Consider the following 19,257-nt stretch of genomic DNA (forward strand, 5'->3'; position numbering starts at 1 on the left):
AAACAACTCCAGAATATTACATCAATACACCAAGACCTTTGGAACAACATAGAAAAATCCATGCTGTGATCTGGATTTAAATAAAAATGCTCAAAATATTTGAGCACCTAGACCAGGGATGGGCAACTTAAATGCTGGATGGGTTTTTTCATGGACACTACCACAGGGCCACAGGACCGTGCACTTAACCAGATATGATGAAACTGCAATTTTAAGTATGTTTACAGTGCAGTAACTTAACATATGTCATGCTCAAATGCATGTATAACAGTATAAATAGGAATACAAAAGGTTTGAAGTAAATAAAAAAAATGATTTGTTTTTTTTTTCAGTGCAAGAACAGCAGACCAACATTAATTGCAAGAAGTAATTTGGTGCATTTTCTACACTGCAGTTTTAAGATTTCATGCTCAAATGCATGTTGTAGTGGGGCCACTTCAAGTAAGGGTGCGGGCCCTATGCGGCCCCCGAGCCTCCAGTTGCCCATCCCTGACCTAGACTGTACTTTGGTCCAGTACAAGAGTATATGTAGGCTGCACAATAACATGCTTGGATGAAAAACAACAACTAATGTGTAGACGTGTTGGTTTAGTGGCAACAAATTCCTGACACCACACGCATGCGCAATAACTGTGTCACAAAAAGCTGTGTTCGTGCACGAGCCTGTCACCTCTGGCGCGTGTGTGGCAGCAGGCCCATTAACACCTTGAGGTGTGGCGCTTTTATAACCATACCAGAGTTCAGCTGTGGAGCTGGCCGACACGTGGCCACCGCTACATGACCTGCACATCTGTGTTTACATAGAGCTTACAATAATAAATGGACTTCCGTTCAGTAGACCTGTAGCTAAATCTGTATCTCATTCATTCATTGCAGGTGAGTTATAGTCAAGATGGAACACGCCTGCCACTGCAACATATTAACAGTCAAATAAAGTAAAACTGATCAACGAAATCCACATTTTAAATGACCCCAGTAGGTGTACAGGCTGCTATAAATATATCATAGTGATGGATCCGTCCTGTGAACTGCAGCCATCAAATGGTTTGTTGAGGCCAAAAGGTGATTTATCCCTCCACCATCACTGAGGTGGTAAAAACTAACAGTTTGCTCATTGAGTGTTTAGCAGTGTGATGGTGTTAAAACTGTGGACGTTTCTTGTGATAACTTTAATTCAGAGATACATCCCGCGTGCTTTATGTCCAAAGTAAACAAACCTTTAAGTCGATACATCCGCATTGCACTAATCCTCATCCAGCCATTTTACACTGACATTTAATCTTCATTTAGACAGATGCCTCTCGGATGAAACTCTAATCTGATTCCAGCTTGAAATGATTTACTCAGTCCTGTGGGCTTTTCTTCAGGCTTAGAGCTTAGAGGCGCACAAAAGAGCATCCTGTCCAGAGAGCAGCCCAGCGGGACTAAACCTGCCGACATAAAGGATGCTTTCAAGGAATGTGTGTAACCTCCAGCCTCCAGCCAGACAACACGATCAAGAAAACTTCTTCCGAAAAATATGCGCCCACATCTTGGGAAAATATTCAAATTAAATATTTAAAGTGACCGTGTGTGATTACTTTGTTGTTGTTGTTTCTGTTGTTGTTTTAATTAGCCTAATAAGCACTACATGTGTGTCATCGGGATGTTTTAATGTACAGTCATGGATGAAAAATATTAGACCACCTTTTTTTCATTTTATTGTTAATTTTAATGCCTGCTACAACTAAAGGCACATCTGATTGGAGAAATATAATGATAAAAAAAAAACATAGCACATAAGAGTTTAATTTAAGAGCTGAAATCTAGACATTTCCATGGTTTTCTTGATAATGTAACTGTAACGTAATGTTATGATAATAACCAAAGTCATTATCATTTATCTATTTTTGTTGGTATCATTATATTTTTCCAAACAAATGTACATTTAGTTGTACCGGGCATTAAGATGAACGAGAAATTGAAGAAAACAAGGGTGGTCAAATATTTTTTTCCATGACTCACTGTATATGTATGTGGGTTTATAACTGTAATCCCCAATCAGAAGAATCTTTTTCACTTCAAATAAAGTAAAAATATTAGAGTCACGTAAGTCACGTAGGCTATTATGGTGATACGAATGGGAAAGTGGTTGCCTGATAGGCTAATTAACCCATGATTGTGAACTATCATGTTCAAGTGCGCATTGGTATGTTGATGGTCCGGAGCCGGTTTGTTTAAGTACAGTCTTTTAGATGTACAAAAGCACACGACAGTGGCCATTAACACTGTCCACACTCAGACTGTTTCATCCAATCTACAAAACAACTTTAGAGTCTCGCATTATGCAACTGAGTTGGCAGATTAAAGTATCCTGTAAAAACTAACCACCAAAACTCAAAACGTGTGTCTGTATACAGTTTTACGTGATGCGTTTTCTGTCTTATTTCACCCCACCAACACACCATGTGTCTGTGTGTTTACTTCATCTATAAAAATCGAAATGTAGCTCCAAGGTTGTTCCAGCCTTCCTACTACCAGAGACAGCTGCTCCTTTTACTGGCTCCTCCAACACCTGGAGAGTCTGTGTAGGTGGTAGAAAAAGAAGAGAATCAACACACAAAACATGTAATCCAATCTAAACAAGTCCCTACTTTTGGGTTACTTCAAAATCAAACATAATTAAAAAAATGATAATTAATGGACACACCAATATACATTTAAAAATCCATATATATTATAAATTAATTTGTCATATTTAGTATTTACAGTTGTTCATGTGATTGTTGTTGAGAAATGCATTGAGGAAACCTTTAAAATTTAATTATCTGACTCCAACAGTAAATCCTCTCACCAATTTTTCTGCGCAGGTCGTTTGATGGGGAATGATGAGCAGGAGACGTCAAAGTTCTCAGTTTAACATAGTTTTATTACAATACGTCACAAAATGTGCAGTTACAGAGTCTCTGGGTTCAAACTACCCTTCCCTGATTTACATGGTTAAGGCGGACCAGTTCATGAAGTCTGGACCCCTTCTGTCCCTTGAACCCTCTTTTATAGCCCAACAGAGGTTTTTTTTTTTTAAAGAATGTATGTAGAACTCTCCAGAAGGTGCATTCAGGTGAGGGTTCATGTGGCTGTATATGGGTCGATTCTATAACATGGTGTTTGTTTTTGTTGCTGCTGTTTTGTAATCACAAGGACTTTAAAATATAGTTATTAAAACAGCATTTGTTTTAATTACCATATTTTGGAGACAAAAGTTTCTACACTATTGCCCATAAAAGTTGGAATGATTTTGTTTTCAGACAGAATCCTTTTAATTGTGGTCTCATTTACATTATGATATGTTTGGAAAAAATAATGAATAACGTTTTGAGAAGATATACACTATATGTAAAAAATAAATCCCATTGTAAAAAAAGACTTTATTCCAACTTAATAAGTGACTGTGTATAATGACTACATTATATAACTATTGATATATATCAGGGCATATTTCTAATGTAAAAATAAATAATTGATTATACTTAATTATTTGTTGTAATCTGATTACATGTAACCTGCTACTACCCAACCCTATGTTTTACAGCTGGCTGGACCAAACAAGGAGTGCCAAATAATCAATACTTCTATTGAGTCATATACAGTTGAATGTTCTCTATAACTATATACACAGTTATATATGTACTATCACTAACTGTGATTGTGGTCTGCAGGGTTTGGACGTGTAAAGTGCCCCCTTATCTGCAGCAGTCTGTCTGCTGCACAGTGTGTGAATGAGCACTCTCCTTTGCTTTTCTACATTTGAAAAAAGTGCACTTAAAGATCATAGGAGCAACTGGCTCCCCCTACATCAACATTTCAATAGACTGGTGTTTCATAACTGCTGTCCAGCCTGGATAAAGTATGTGTTAACTGTCCTTTAGATGTCCCCTACAAGTGCAGCAAAGACTGCTCAAGTACGAGCCATTCACACAGCAAAGAGGCCACTCACATGGTCTAGAATGATCAGGAAGTTGTGCTTTATTGTACACGGGAGCAGAGGATTAGTCAAGCACAATAGAATAAATGCAGATAGCATGTCTCTAATATGAACAATATGTACTCAGAGCAAAGAAAAAAACACAATAACATCCCTGTACAAGCACACGCACCTCAGTACTTATGTCCCAGCAAAAAAAGTAAAGAAAATAATCTAAATGAAGTTGTGGACACTGCTGCATAAAGAGGCCCCATAGAAATAATACTATGTGTGCAAAAAAAAGCAAAAACATGCAGAATCAATCAACAATCTATCATGGAAAATATCTTCACTGTACAAAAGAATCCAGGCTGTACAACAAAATACATATTTACACAGTGTGTCCATGTTAAAATAGAATCTATGTGAGAGGAGTCTGTCACTGAGGCCAGGGCCTCCACACGGGGTCAGAGAAGTGTGTGGAGGCCAGCAGCCCCCGGGTGTCACAGGGGCTGAGGTACGGATGGGAGAGGCCGTGGTGATGCTGAGGGGACAGAGCGTCCTGGCTGCTGTGGATGTGTCCAGGAGATGAAGGGTGAGATTCCTGCACCGTGTCCCCCATGGACTCCTCTACCTCCTGGCTCTTGCTGGTGATGAAGTGGCTCACCCTCAGCAGACAGGACCTCATGCCATCCTGGTAGCTGTGCTGGCGGGCCGACGTCGGTCTCTGCTCCTGGGACAGGACTCTCTTCATGGGCCGGTGTCCTCTCTCCACCTCCCTATCTGTCTTCAAGAAGTTGACCACACTCTCCAGAATCTCTGCCTTCTCCACCTTTGGATTTTTCAGCTTCTAGATGCAGAAATAATAGTACACACATTAGAAAAAACAGGAAGTATAGACTTTAACACCAAAGCATTGCACACAGACGTACCTCATTGCTGGTGTTATCCAGCATCAGGAGTGATAATGCAAAAATAAATAGTTTCCTCAACTGCTAAGCCTAATGCTATTTTTACATCAATAAAATCAGAAATAAATACAATACTCATTGAAGAAAAACATTTAATTGGAGTAAAATACATTTGATATGTATATATTTTGCAGTTTTTCTTAAATAAATGACAGAATTAAACAGTCTTTAGAGATATGAAGCCATTTCAGCTTATACGAAACCAATGATGACAGAAGTTTAAGCTTGTATAAGTAAACGTAGCAAAGTGTTGGCAGCTCATTTCAACTAATGTGAATTCAGCTATATTGGGACCGCATAAAATACCGTTTTTTCCCAGAAATACATCAGTCAAAGTAATAGTTGCTGAGCCCAAAGTTACATAACATAATTCCTGCATCAAACCAGGGGATGAGCCCAAAAAGCAAGAAATTACATAAGATTAATGTTGATTTTATTGGAAGGCTATAATAGCAATACATAATATTCTAAGCATTTGCTCGGCATGTTTTAGGTGAATTTAGACAATGTTAACATAGAACCACATAGCTGTAGCTGTTTTACTCTGTATACAACTGTACAGAGTAAAACGCTCAAATTGTGTGTAATTGTGGGTATTATGATTACGTCTCACTAGTTTATGATTTTGCACGCGTTAAAAATAAAGGAAGTGTATACTTTAACACCAAAATAAAAGCATGGCACACAGACAAACACACGTACCTCATTGTTGGTGTTATCCAGCATCAGGAGTCGTAATGTCTCCAAACTGTGGTTGATCCGCTCCCGTCTGCGTTTCTCCATCACAGGTTTAGAGAACTTTGGATTGGAAAAATTGCAATTAGCCTACAACTTCAACATTTAGACGATTTATTATCCTGAAATTGCTTATAGGAGTCAGATGTCTTACCCTTCTGATGGTCCTCTGTCTGGGAGACTCTGCTGAGGGGAAAGCCTTCATGCTAGAGGTTTCAGTCGTGTGTCCTTCCTGTGGGTCCAGAAGAATAAATGCTGGTTCAGTTTCTGTCCTCATTTCTTCTTGTTGATATCCCTGCAGGTAGCCCCGCCCCCTCGGGACACGCCCCTCATTCATTGAGCAGCACGCGGCCTTGACAATGGGCAAAATTTGAATTCACCTAATCCTCTTCTTTCACTTCTTTTCATTTCTTTTCACTTTCAAGATTAACTGATATGCAGTTGAAAGTAAAGGGAGTGTGCCCTGTAGTTTTTAATTTTAAATGTGTGTTACTTTGTCTATTAAGGATACTATGAATTATTTTTTAAATGTAATGTAGATAGATAGATAGATAGATAGATAGATAGATAGATAGATAGATAGATAGATAGATATGGCGTGTTGCAGTCAAATGCTCTCTGACTTTAAGTCTTTTAAAGTTTTATTCATTCACACACAGTGGTTTCAGTCTGATGTGATAAAGGTAAAGACCTCATGAAGACCTTTTTTAACAACAGATCAGTGTTGGAAGAGTATTCAGGTCAATTACTTTAGTAAAAGTACTAATACTACACTGCAGAATTACTCCACTACATGTATCAAAATGTTCTTAAAGTATCAAAAGTAAAAGTACTCTCAGTGCAGATTGACCCCACTCAGATTGTTAAATATATTCCAAATATATTATTGCCATTGATGCAATTATGTAAGCAGCATTTTAATTTTCTTAACATAGGGCTTATTTTAACTACGTAATATACTGTTAAGAGGTTTCATTTACAAAAATGTCTAATCACTTAAAATGTATAACTTTTCATGTTAAATCTCGACCTGAAAAGGAACTTAAGCTGTCAGCTAAATGTAGTGGAGTAAAAAGTACAATATCTGCTTCAAAATATAGTGGAGTAGAAGTATAAAGTTATTTAACATGGGAATACTCAGGTAAAGTACAAATACCTCACAATTGTACTTAAGTACGGTACTTGAGTAAATGTACTTAGTTACATCTCACCACTGCAACCGACATTGTCAACATATTAGAGCTGCATTACATAACATTAATGATGTCTGCATTACATTTAGGGGAGCTCCTGGTGCTGGCTCACTGGAACATGGATTAATACATTAACATTGGAAGATCTAGCTGGAACTGAGCTTTCATTAATTATATAAATCCAACTTTGTTTTTCTTGCTATGACCAGTGGTGGAAGAAGTATTCAGATGTCTTACTTAAGTAAAATTACTTTTACCACATTGTGAAAGTCCTGCATTCCAAACGTACAAAAGTATCAGCATCAAAATTAACTTAAAGATTCAAAAGTAAAATTTTTAGTTATGCAGAATGGAGCCACTCAGATTGTTTACAAGTTCTGTAAAAGTCCTGTATTAAAAAAATTTACTGAAGTAAAAGTGGTGGAAAGTAACTAAGTACATTTACTTAAGTATTATACTTAAGTACAATTTTGAGGTACTTGTACTTTACTTGAGTATGTCCATTTTATGTAACTGTATACTTCTACTCCATTATTTGAAGCAGATAATGTACTTTTTACTCCACTACATTTAGCTGACAGCTTTAGTTACTTTACAGGCTGTGATTTAACATAAAAACATGATACATTAAAATGATTAAGCATGTTTATAAATCAAATCACATAAAAGTATATTAGTAAAAGTGAATCCTACCTTGAGAAAATTCAAACACTGCTTACATAAATGCATCACTAATAACAATAATAACCCAATTATATATATATATATATATATATATATATATATATATAACAATATATATATATATATATATATATATATATAACAACATATATATATATATATATATATATATATATATATATATAACAAGTACTTTTTTATACTTAAGTACATTTTGATGCTGATACTTCTGTACTTTTACTTTAGTAAGTTTTGAATGCAGAACTTTTACTTGTAGTGAAGTGTTTTTTTCAGTGTGATATTAGTAGTTTTGCTTAAGTAAGAGATCTGAATACTTCTTCCACCACTGCAGAAAATACAAGTGCAAAAACTGTCCCAATATACTTTAAACTCTGCTGGGTAGCTTGTGAACACCCACAAATCAATACATTTTTATCTTAATCCAACCGATAACATCATACTTTATTAGCTGATTCAATTTTGTTGCCAATTATTAATTGAAATCTACAAAGCAGGGTAACTACTGTATCAAATAAATGTAGTGGAGTAATAATAACAATAAATGTCTTTGATATGTTGCAGAAACAGAAATACTCAAGTAAAGTCGGCTAAAAGTACCTCAGAATTGCACTTAAGTACAGCACTTGAGTAAATGTAGTCCGCTGTGTGAAACTATCTCAGCCCAACACCCCTCATAATAGGACGTGGCTGGTTGTTGTAGAGCCTTATTGTCTTATTTACACCTAAAAGCTTGTGTTGTGTTTATCTTTAGTGGGTGTGGTTGGTTGAGCCTACACAATAAAAAAAAAAAAAAAAGAAGTTATTTTCCAGAAGTTTATTATTATTATTCATTTTATGTTTAAAGATACACACACACACACACACACACACACACACACACACACACACACACACACACACATATATATATAATTCACTGTATATGTTACTTAACATTCAAGACCATTACACAATTGAATAATACTGTAAACTTCCATTTTGTTGTTAATATATATATATATATTAAAGTTTGTTTGTGTTTTTTAAATATTTTTAAGTTTGTTTGTTTTTATGAAATTTCAATATTTAAAAAAATTTGTTTTTATTTATTTAATTTTTTAAGTTTGTGTGTGTGTGTTTTTATGTATTTCTTAATTTATTTATTTTTATTTTTAAGCTTGTTTGTGTGTTTTTGTTTTTTAGATTTTTTTTTAAATTTACTTAATTTTTTAAAGTTTGTGTTTTTTTAATGTATTTTACATTTTTTAAAAACATTTTTTAATTTATTGTATTTTTTTACTTGTTTACCTGCTTTTATGTATTTTTAAGGTTGTTTGTGTGTCTTTTATGTTTTAAAAAAATATATTTTTTAATTTTTTTTAAGCTTGTTTGTGTGTTTTTATTTTCATTTTTTAGATATTATTTCTTTATTTATTTTTAAGCTTGTTTGTGTGTTTTTATTTTCATTTTTTAGATATTATTTCTTTATTCATTTTTAAGCTTGTTTGTGTGTTTTCATTTTCATTTTTATTTTTATATATTTTTTATTCATTTTATTTTTTAAGCTTGTTTGTGTGTTTTTACTTTTATTTTATTTTATTGATATATTTTTCATTTGTTTTATTTTTTAAGCTTGTTTGTGTGTTTTTATTTTAATTTTATTTTCATATATTTTTTTCTTATTTTTTTAAAGCTGTTTGTGTGTTTTTATTTTTCAGATATTTTTTATTTATTTTATTTTTAAGCTTGTTTGTGTGTTTTTATGTTTTGCGCTTGCAGAAACTCTCGTGACTGGACGTGCAACAGCTAGATGTTTAATTTCCCCAGTTTCTCCAAACTATCTTTAATGTGTCTTCTGGGTTTACAGTCTGGGGTCGGGGTAGCTTTCTCCGCACTGCATTTGTGCTCCCCCTGATCCCCATAATAGGTCAAGTGTGGAGATAACACCGGGATGATCGGATCACGGGGATCCCGCACAGATTAACTGTCTTTTCAGAGGCAATGATACTTCCGCTTTAAATCAAAGAGGCCGATTAGTGCACGCTCAAACATCACGACTGGTAGCCATGGCAGCGAGCAGCTCAACGAAACTCACTGGGACTTTAACGTCAACTACAACTCTCAATAATCACTTTTTGGACAATGTAACTTTATACTTTTACTTACATTTTGAGGCAATATTTTTTACTCTACAAAATTTAGCTGACAGCTTTACTTACTTTTCAGGTCAAGATTTACCATAAAAAGAGGATACATTTAAAATTATTATTTAAAAAAAATAAAAAAATCCTCATTACAGTATATTAAGTAGTTAAAACGAACCATATCCCTACAAAATAAAATGCATCTTACATAAATAAATCAATAATCCAATCATATATTTGGAATATATGAAAAAATATGCATAGGTACTATGCTACAGGTACTTGTAGGCCTACTTCACATGAGTAGGCTATTTCCATTTTATTTCATTTTAAGACAAATATTGTACTTTTTACTCCACTACATTTAGCTGTCAGCTTTAGTTACTTTACAGGTTGAGATTTAACATGAAAAACATGATCAATTTAAAATGATTTGACATTTTTTTTAAATTAAACCTCTTAACAGCAGTAAATGCAATTAGTGCTATATTTACAAAATTAAAATGCTGCTTACGTAAATGCATCAATAATAATAATCCAATAATATATTTGGAATAGCCTATATTAAACAATGCTGATACTTTTGTACTTTTACTTCAGTAAGTTTTGAATGCAGGACTTTTAGCCTACTTGTAGTGGAGTAATTTCACAGTGTAGTATTCAGAGATCTGAATACTTCTTCCACCACTGGGTAAGGAGTAGGAAATATACATTTATTTTAGGCTATTTATCTAAATATCCCGTTTGCTCTCTCTGCAGTGGCCCCGCCCCTTTAATATGTGCTATAACGTGCTCGTCTGAGCCTGAGATGGGAACTAAAGAGTGAAACGTGTGCTTTGGTGTCAGAGAAACGGACCGTTGACTGCTAATATCGTGACTGTCCGGCTGCGACGGCCACATGGACAAAAGAGTGGAAATGAAAGGGAGCTGACAGAGAGAGAGGAACAACTGCTGTGTGAAGTCAAACAGAGCTGCTGCTGCAGCACACTTCACACTCAGGTGTCACCGTCAGCCTCACACACGACCTGAGCTGCCTCAATCTGTTTGGTTAAAGTCATTTTAAAAAATGTTTTATGTGCCTAACTGTAAAATAATACATCGTATTAATAAACGTGCTATTTGTACGGGAGATGATTAGGGTCAGATAGGAGAAAAAATAATGAGATGAGGAGAAAAAAAATGAATTATTCTCTTTGAGAAAAAAGTCGAAATGTCGAGAATTAAGTCACTTTTTGAGTTTGTAGAGTAGACTGCAAGCTACAACCAGATTTTTGTCAATATATATTTTTAAGGCCTAGGTAATGTGGGACACTTAAGGTTTGGCTGGTTTATTTCCTGCTTAAAGCAAATGTAGTCATCAAAACCTTTATTATTGGGTGTCATGTGACTGAAATTACATAAAATATTTTTAAATTAAAAAAATAGTCAAAATTGCAAAAAGTGTCCCACATTACCCGAATTCACTATATAAAATACGATGGTTTTACATGACATTGAGCTATATTGAAAATTTTATTTTCCATTTTTTTTAAATTTTATTTTATTGAGTGAGTTGATACATTAACACCAGTCACCTCTTCTGTTCAGGGTCAGATTGACCATTGAACAGTATGTAATATAAACATGCAAATATGTGAAATGAACCATTTTCCTTTTATATGTGGATTACACTTATTAAGCCACTGTTCACTTTGAGAAAAAAGTCGAAATGTCGAGAATTAAGTCCATTTTTGAGTTTGTAGAGTAGACTGCAAGCTACACCCTGATTTTTGTCAATACGTCTTAATGTCTAAACAATCACATGAATTACATAAACGCAGATTTCCCCAAAACAATAGTTCTTCTACCAAGATTATCTCATTTACTACACCTTAAATATTGTGCTTATTGCTCATTTTATGACAGATGAGAATCAGGTTGTAGCTGCAGTAACTGTTTGGATAGAAAACAAAGTTCCTCTGATGACTTATTGACTCGAAAAAAAAAAAAATTGGTGAATATCTTTACCCCTTAACACGAAGAGTTGACTCTATTCTCGACATTTCCACTGTATTTTGGAAATTTCGAACTTTTTTTGCTCCAACCGCATTGCAAAAATATCTCCCTCTCAATATTTATTCCCTACCTGGCCCCAATCCGTATATTTGTGATACTGGGCTGTGTAAATAAAAAAAATTCGACCTCTTCTTTCGGACCATCATTTGGTCTTTTTCATCACTTAACTCAAAGTGTGGCTGTCTCACACATCATAAAAAGTCCTCATAGCTGCTCACTTTCTCACTTCATCCCAGTTCCCACGAGAAAAAATCAGTTTCCCATAGTCTCACTTCTGGGAGGTGTTACAAGTAAAGATCACAACCACATTTAGCATAATGAAATTAAGAAAATGTGAATGAAAAGACTCTAATAGGCTATATTTACTTCTTATGTGGGAAACCGAAAGATTGAGCTTAATGGACTATGATACTGTGCATGATGATGTCATATGTTGGAAAGATAAATTGGTGGTCCATATAATGTAGGCCCATATAATACGCCAATAATAATAATAATAATAATAATAATAATAACAATAATACTATTGTTGCCGTGAATATTAATAGTCATATAAGTGATTTTAAAGACGCTTCACTACTCGATCACTGTTAAAAGTCTTAAGTTTCGGTTTTATTCACGTCGATAATAAAGTTGACTAAGTGTCGTCACTCACACTTGTGAGCCAATCAGAGGCAGCAGGAGCTCTACTTATAGCGGCCCCCAGGCCTCAGGAGCCTGTTTGAAACTGCTGCTGCAACATTCAACATGACTAGGAAACTACAACACACACGTGTGGAAGATAGCAAGAGCAGAAAAAGGGTAAGAACTTTTAATTAAATTATTTTGTGTTCAGTAGTTTCAGTAGACCCTTTTCTCTCTCTCACATACATATAATTGGCTGTCCTCTGTTGGTTCATGACATAAACATAGTAAGAAAATAATGATGTGAAAAATGTGAAAAATGAAGATGTGAAAAATGAAAGTAGTTCAGTTTTTTTAAGAGTAACAAATGAATAGAGACACATAGTAATACAAACTTTTTTATGTTATTGAACAATTCAATATTCGGTTATGAAGCAATTCTGAACTATTACTGAGAACTATTGTTGGGTTGCCAGACTTATTAATTACCAAGATTTTTAACTGCAGCCATGACAACCAACAGGACATTTCACAACCTGGCAACCAAAGTTGTTCTTTTTCAGTTGCTTATATCTTGTTTACATTTAAGTATAATTAATATACTTTACATCCATATGTAGAGACAGATGTAACTGGTGTCATTTAAATACATATTAGTCAAACCATTCATTAGAATAGATTAGATTAGATTATATTGTCCAGCATGGTGGAAATTTGTCTTTGGTGTCTCCAGTATATAAGATACAAATATGACACACATAAAAGCATACAATCTATGAATATACATAAATATACATATGTAAAAAAAAATACACTACACCAATAAAAACATATAGCAACAATTGTGCAAATGGAAAACAAAAAAAACATTAGCACCACTTCCTCACCCTCACCCAGCTGTCATCTGTCTGCAGGTTCTGAAGCCAGTGGTGGAGAAGAAGAGAAGAGACCGAATCAATCAAAGTCTGTCTGAACTCAGGAGTCTGCTGTTGAATCATACGTCTGATCCAGTGAGTCATCTCAACTAAATCACATCCAGCCTCTACACAGAAAACATATAGTGTTTTTAATATTTAAAGTGCATGAAATGTATTTATTGATTTCATAGGAAGCTACTTACTGCTACTTAACAGCTGACACATTTTGAAGCATGAAATTTGTTGTTTTTGACATCATTTTGGTCTGGCAGCACACTAACATTGAATTGAACGTGACAAAGAAGTGAAATAATCACTAGATTGCGTTTTACTCTACTTTGTGTAATCAACCACAGCTGTAATTTGCCGGGAAAGCTTGAAAATGCACTTTTAACCTTCCTGTTATGTTTATTTCTCAGGAACAGCAAGAATGTTTGTGGGTCAGTTTGACCCAGGGCATGTTTAATTATACAATAGTGTCAGAACCCAAAAAATCCCAATAAACATTGTTTGTATTTCATCATTAACTCCATTGCTAAACATTTCAATCAATATTTAGTGCAATGGTTAGTTACCTCTCACAGATCATGGTTCAATGAGGATAATTCACTAGTTTTTCAAAAGAAAATTCATGTTAAAATGTTTTTAAGACCTACATATAAAATACAATGGTTTTACATGACACTGAGTTATTGAAAATTTTATTTTACATTTTCTCATATGGAGTGAGTTAATAAATTAAAACTTCTTCTGTTCACGGCCAGATTGACCATTGAACAGTATCTATGTAATATAAACATGCAAATATGTAAAATGAACCATTTTCATTTTATATGTTGATTATACTTGTTAAGCCAAGCAGAATAAGTTTCATCAGAAAAAATACTTTTAACAATTTTTTATTTTTTTTATTTTTTAAACTTTGAAATGGGTTGATTTGACTCGCAACATAACAGGAGGGTAAAGGGAGATCTTACAAACCGCTCCATGAACCTTACAATGATGAAATGTGTTCACCACCCACAGCGGCTGCAGAACCCTAAAATAGAGAAAGCAGAGATTCTGGACTTGGCTGTGGAATATGTGAAGACATGGACAGATGGGAAGAACCTGAGAAAGGGTTAGTCAAACAAAACTGAGTTGTCAAAATGTATGTGTGCTTCTGAATAAATTAGAATATGATGGAAAGGACCATTTCTTGTAGTTCAAATCAAAGAGCTCCAACCAAGTATTGAGTCATATAGATGGACAGACTTTTCAGAGGACAACATTTACACATTAAACATACTTTAAAAAAAAAAAAAATGAAATATTGAATTTTTTTTGAAACACTGAATTTTAGGTCTACATTAAATGTAAACCATAATCATTATAATTAGTAGAAATTAAATAAATTAAGACATGAAATGTTTCATTCTGTGTGTAATGGATCTATATAATTTACGGTAAATTACCAGCAGCTGTGGTTGCCAGATCTCCACGGTAAAAAATACAGTGAGAGGGTTTTCTACTGTAAAATATCAGAAAGAACTGTAATTTAGACTGAATATTCCTGTTATTTTTAGGGTAATTGTGTCATTGTGACATCATGGCATTTCTCCATTAACTTTACATGAAAATGTTATATTTTTACAGCAAAACGGTTTCCTACAGTTTATGACAGTAAAAGTTAGAGTTTTGTGCTATTCTTTGATTTACGGTAATTAAAAGCGTCTGCTACGGTGATACACAATTTTAAATTTTATGCCCTATTTCTGATGCAATTTGACATTGTTTAACTGTAATTTCTACAAACATTTTTACAGTGTGACATAAACAAACTTTTCTATGATATTCTAATTTATTGAGATGCACGTGTATGCAACGTTCTGCTGAAAATCAACATTTTAACCTGGTGTCTGTCCTCTGCTGCAGACGTGAGCCTTCACCACTCAGAGTCCAGCTCTCCCGCTCTCTTCACCATAGAGAGTGCAGGTTTCCAGCAGTGTGTGGCCCAGCTGACCAGCTACATGCACAGAATAACCCCGGCACAGAGAAGCAGCCTGATGGAGGGGCTGAAACACCACACAGAGAGGCAGCAGCCACCACCAGACTCCACCCAGAGAGTGTCTGAGAGCGAGACGGGAGCAGATGGAGGATCTCTGGATGCCATTTGCACATCTAAGAGGAAAGAAGAGCCTCTAAAGTTTCCGTCCCACTCCCCGTTCCAGCCACACTCCTGCTCCACACCGTGCCACGACTACCTGTCCCCCCCTCCCTCTCCCTGGCTCTCTCCTTCCTTCTCCACATACGCCACCTCTCCTCCTTTCCCGACATTTGCCTCTCACTTCTCCTTCCCCCCCAGCCTGTCACCTCTGTCCTCCAACACCTCCTTATTCAGTTTCTCGCCCACGGCCCCACACTCTGGCCCCCCCGCCTTCCACTGCCCCCCTCTCCTCACACTGAGGTCCCCTCCACACCCTGCAGCCAGGGAGAGGGAGGGGTCCCCGCCAAACTCTTCTTCGTCCATGTGGAGACCCTGGTTTTGATGAAGAGGATCAGAGACTGATGAACTGAGAGCAGCAGAGCCCCCTAGTGGGGACAAACTGCAATCACTGGTTGTGGAGAGGAAGAGAAACTCTCCACCGCAATGTATAGTGTACATATTATTCAAATTTCCTATATTTTCTATTTCTCTTCTAAATAAAACTTGAACCTAATAAGTCTCAGTTTGTACATTTATTTGTAATCATACTCTGAAACATGAACAAACTGCAAATAAGTTAGTGAGTCAAGCCCTCATGTCCACAGTGGGGCCTCCACACCAACATTAACCCTCCTGTTATGTTGCGGGTCAAATTGACCCTTTCAAAGTTAAAAAATGTATTTTAAAAAATAGTAAAATGTTTTTTTTTGGATGAAACTTCTTCTGCTTGGCTTAATGAGTGTAATCAACATATATGGGGGCAGTCCGTGGCCTAGAGGTTAGGAATCGGGCTTATAACTGGAGAGTCGCCTGTTTGAATCCCAGAATTGACAAGTCAAGGACTGAAGTGCCCTTGAGCAAGGCACCTAACCCCCCTGCACAGCTCTCCAGGTGCAGTAATGTGCTGCCCACTGCTCCTTGCATGGTGTGTTCACTTGTGTGTAAAAAAAGAATGGGTTCATGATGAACTGATGAGCAGAGGTTGAATTTCCCCATTGTAGGATTAATAAAAAAGTAATTAATTAATCTTAATCTATAAAATTAAAATGGTTCATTTCACATACCAACGTCATGTAAAACCATTGTATTTTATATGTAGGTCTTTCCAGTGAACTTAAGAAAAGTTTTAACATGCATTTTTTATGAAAAAGGAGTGAATTATCCTCATTGAACCATGATCTGTGAGAGGTAAAGAACACCAATGCACTCACTATTGATTGGAATGGTTAGTAATGGAGTAATTTAAGAAATATAAACAATGTTTATTGATTTTTTCGTTTCTGACACTTTTGGATAATTAAAAATCTGGAGGGTTATGACAATATTTGGGAATTACTAACGCTTCCTGATCATCAATAAGCCCTTTGCTATAAATGGCAATTATTTTTTTCCTCAGCTGTCACACTGCTGAACATTATTCAGCTAAGAAACAAACTGTGGAGAATATTTGTTTGTTTGTGCATTACATTTTCATCATTATTCTTTGTCAACCCATGATTTATTCTGCTTTAAAATTACAGTTTTATGCATGTATATCATATACAGGGGTGGAAATTACATTAACTCAATTACTGTACTTAAGTACAATTTTGAGGTACTTGTACTTTACTTGAGTATTTCCATTATACGTAACTTTATGCTTCTACTCCACTACATTAAGAGGCAAATATTGTACTTTTTACTTCACTACATTTAGCTGACAGCTTTAGTTACTTTTCAGGTCGAGTTTTAACATAAACACATGATATATTTAAAGTAATTAGACTTTTTTTTTTTTTTTTTTTTTTTTAATAAATCAAACCACATAAAGTATAGTTAAAATGAGCCCTACCTTGACAGCAGTAAAATGCTGCTTACATAAATGCATCAATACAAATAATGTAATAATATATTTGGAATATATAAAACAATCTGAGTGGGTCCATTCTACATAATGAGTACTTTTACTTTTGATACTTTAAGTACATTTTGATACTGATACATTTGTAATTTTACTTCAGTAAGTTTTGAATACAGGACTTTTACTTATAGTGGATTAATTTCACACTGTGGTATTAGTACTAGGGATCTGAATACTTTTTCCACCGCTGACTCCCTTGAATTTTTTAAGAAAATAGTGAGAGTGAAAAAAAAAGTTGTGACCAGCAGAGAGCAGCATTGACACACTGTATGAGTTCAGCAGAGTCTGTGCTCTCCATCCCTCCCTGACCTCTCCCAGTGAGGATAACACAAAAAGTGGGCTGTGATTTGGGCTAAATAGAGGATGTCATTAAGCTATTCCATCAGCTATAAGCCTAACATGCTGGACCACCATTCTTCTGTCTCTCCGTGCTCTACCCACTCTTTATCCGATGATCGAATCTTTATTACAGGCTCTGAATATTTTCAGCAGGGAGGCACAGACGGATTTGGTTTGAGAAAACAGACTTTATCACATGATAGAACATGTCTTTGGATAATGGTTATTTTTCCCCCACTTTGCTTCTCTACTCTCTCTGTGTGTGCCATTAGTTATGAGGTGGCCATTGTTCTTTGTCAGAAAAATGAGAGGGCAGGCACATCACTGGGAGCTTGATTCTCCGCACTGTGTCTGTGTGTGTGTTTTGATCATCCTGCACGGACATATGAAAGCAGAGAAGGTCGCTCACGTCGGTCGGAGAGCACTGGTAGCTGCGGCATGGCACATAATTAATAGGGAAAGAGATCACCTCTCGGAGTGACCTGACAATGGTTGAAAACTCCTTGGCATTTTCTCCAGAGAGGCTGATTAGAGCTGATCCTGTTACCCTCTTTAATCACTGTTTTTGTTTGCCATGAATGCACCCATGCATTCCTGATTTGGAGAAAACTCGAGACGTTGTGCTTTGGAGATGTCACGGAGGATCTTTGAATACCTTTGTGTATTTAAAAAAATTCAAATGCTGGGATGGGACCAGTGTCAAACACTTTAACAACCTTTTAAAGTATACACGCAAGCAGTGAACAGGACAGGGCAGGTGCTTCTCAGGAAAGATCCAGCATGAAAACAAAATATGGATGTTACAAATTTAATACTTCTGATTTGCCCAGATTCAGTGGAGACAATCTATAATAATAATAATAATAATAATAATAAATCCAAATTTCCTTTGAGGAAACTTGGTTTTCCCCATTAAATGTAACTGACATTTGTGGTTTCTCTTCCTCATTCCACAGACCTTAACCAGTTTGTATTTAAGTCCAGTAGCAGAGGATTATTTGACACAGAGGGCAGAGCGAACTTTTCGTGCCAACATTTACATAAGTGCACCAATCCAAGATTCAGACACATTAACCTACTTCCAGATTAAGTAAAGGAAATTATTTTGATTTATGTGACGTCGTATGAGTAAAGATCTTATATAACATCATGCACGTTGTCTTTAATAACTTGTATTTTGTCAAATGTGAATAACCAGATGATAAACTGTTCAACAGAGGTTTTCCAAAGCTTGAAATAATAAGAAAAAAGAACATTTAACAGTCAAGCATGCTGTCTGTTTATATGGGAGTGACTGTGAATTCTTTTGGAGTTGAGTCAGTTTGTTTAACTAAGCTTGATTTTGGGCGACCGTCCATGGACACAGTGCTTTTTTATCAGTCAGATTTAAGGACTGCAGCAGACTCAGTCAGCATCCCCAGAGGAGGAGGACTCCTCACTCAGATCGCATGTCAATACTCAAGAATGTAGATCTGTCACTACCCACAACTAAATATCATTTTTCCTCCCTTTCATTTCTCTCTCTTTCCCTCTCTTTGCAAGGCTCTTTGAAGTAATAGTGAAAGGA

General features: G+C 35.6%; 2 protein-coding genes across 3 annotated transcripts; one reads left to right on the plus strand and one right to left on the minus strand.

Moving 5' to 3' along the window:
• Window positions 1-3,982: 3,982 nt before the first annotated feature.
• On the minus strand, window positions 3,983-12,004 carry her5 (hairy-related 5). Of its 2 annotated transcripts, XM_059346598.1 has the most exons (4): window positions 11,944-12,004; window positions 5,804-5,881; window positions 5,617-5,712; window positions 3,983-4,793 (listed from the first exon to the last, which is right to left on the minus strand). In XM_059346598.1, the coding sequence occupies exons 2-4, from the start codon at window positions 5,852-5,854 to the stop codon at window positions 4,383-4,385; spliced, it is 558 nt and encodes a 185-aa protein (XP_059202581.1). In that variant the 5' UTR covers window positions 5,855-5,881; window positions 11,944-12,004; the 3' UTR covers window positions 3,983-4,382. The 2 variants fall into 2 exon arrangements, with proteins under 2 accessions (XP_059202581.1, XP_059202580.1); XM_059346597.1 differs by lacking the exon at window positions 11,944-12,004 and having other exon boundaries at window positions 5,804-6,034.
• A 468-nt stretch (window positions 12,005-12,472) lies between these two features.
• her11 (hairy-related 11) lies at window positions 12,473-15,939 on the plus strand. The gene is made up of 4 exons (XM_059346873.1): window positions 12,473-12,526; window positions 13,264-13,359; window positions 14,293-14,386; window positions 15,181-15,939. Exons 1-4 carry the CDS (start codon window positions 12,473-12,475, stop codon window positions 15,792-15,794), a joined length of 858 nt encoding a protein of 285 aa, XP_059202856.1. The 3' UTR covers window positions 15,795-15,939.
• Window positions 15,940-19,257: the final 3,318 nt, after the last annotated feature.

Source organism: Centropristis striata, chromosome 12 (genome assembly GCF_030273125.1).
Source record: "Centropristis striata isolate RG_2023a ecotype Rhode Island chromosome 12, C.striata_1.0, whole genome shotgun sequence".
Taxonomy (NCBI): Eukaryota; Metazoa; Chordata; class Actinopteri; order Perciformes; family Serranidae; genus Centropristis; species Centropristis striata.

What these genes read in the sequence shown, in the direction of transcription:
- her11 (XM_059346873.1), top strand. Translation starts at nt 12,473, where the DNA reads ATGACTAGGAAACTACAACACACACGTGTGGAAGATAGCAAGAGCAGA. An exon ending in ATAGCAAGAGCAGAAAAAGG is followed by an intron (nt 12,527 to 13,263) that starts GTAAGAACTTTT and finishes ATCTGTCTGCAG; the next exon opens with GTTCTGAAGCCAGTGGTGGA. An exon ending in TGGGAAGAACCTGAGAAAGG is followed by an intron (nt 14,387 to 15,180) that starts GTTAGTCAAACA and finishes CCTCTGCTGCAG; the next exon opens with ACGTGAGCCTTCACCACTCA.
- her5 (XM_059346597.1), bottom strand. Translation starts at nt 5,986, where the DNA reads ATGAATGAGGGGCGTGTCCCGAGGGGGCGGGGCTACCTGCAGGGATAT. An exon ending in GACAGAGGACCATCAGAAGG is followed by an intron (nt 5,713 to 5,803) that starts GTAAGACATCTG and finishes TCCAATCCAAAG; the next exon opens with TTCTCTAAACCTGTGATGGA. An exon ending in TGGATAACACCAACAATGAG is followed by an intron (nt 4,794 to 5,616) that starts GTACGTGTGTTT and finishes TTCTGCATCTAG; the next exon opens with AAGCTGAAAAATCCAAAGGT.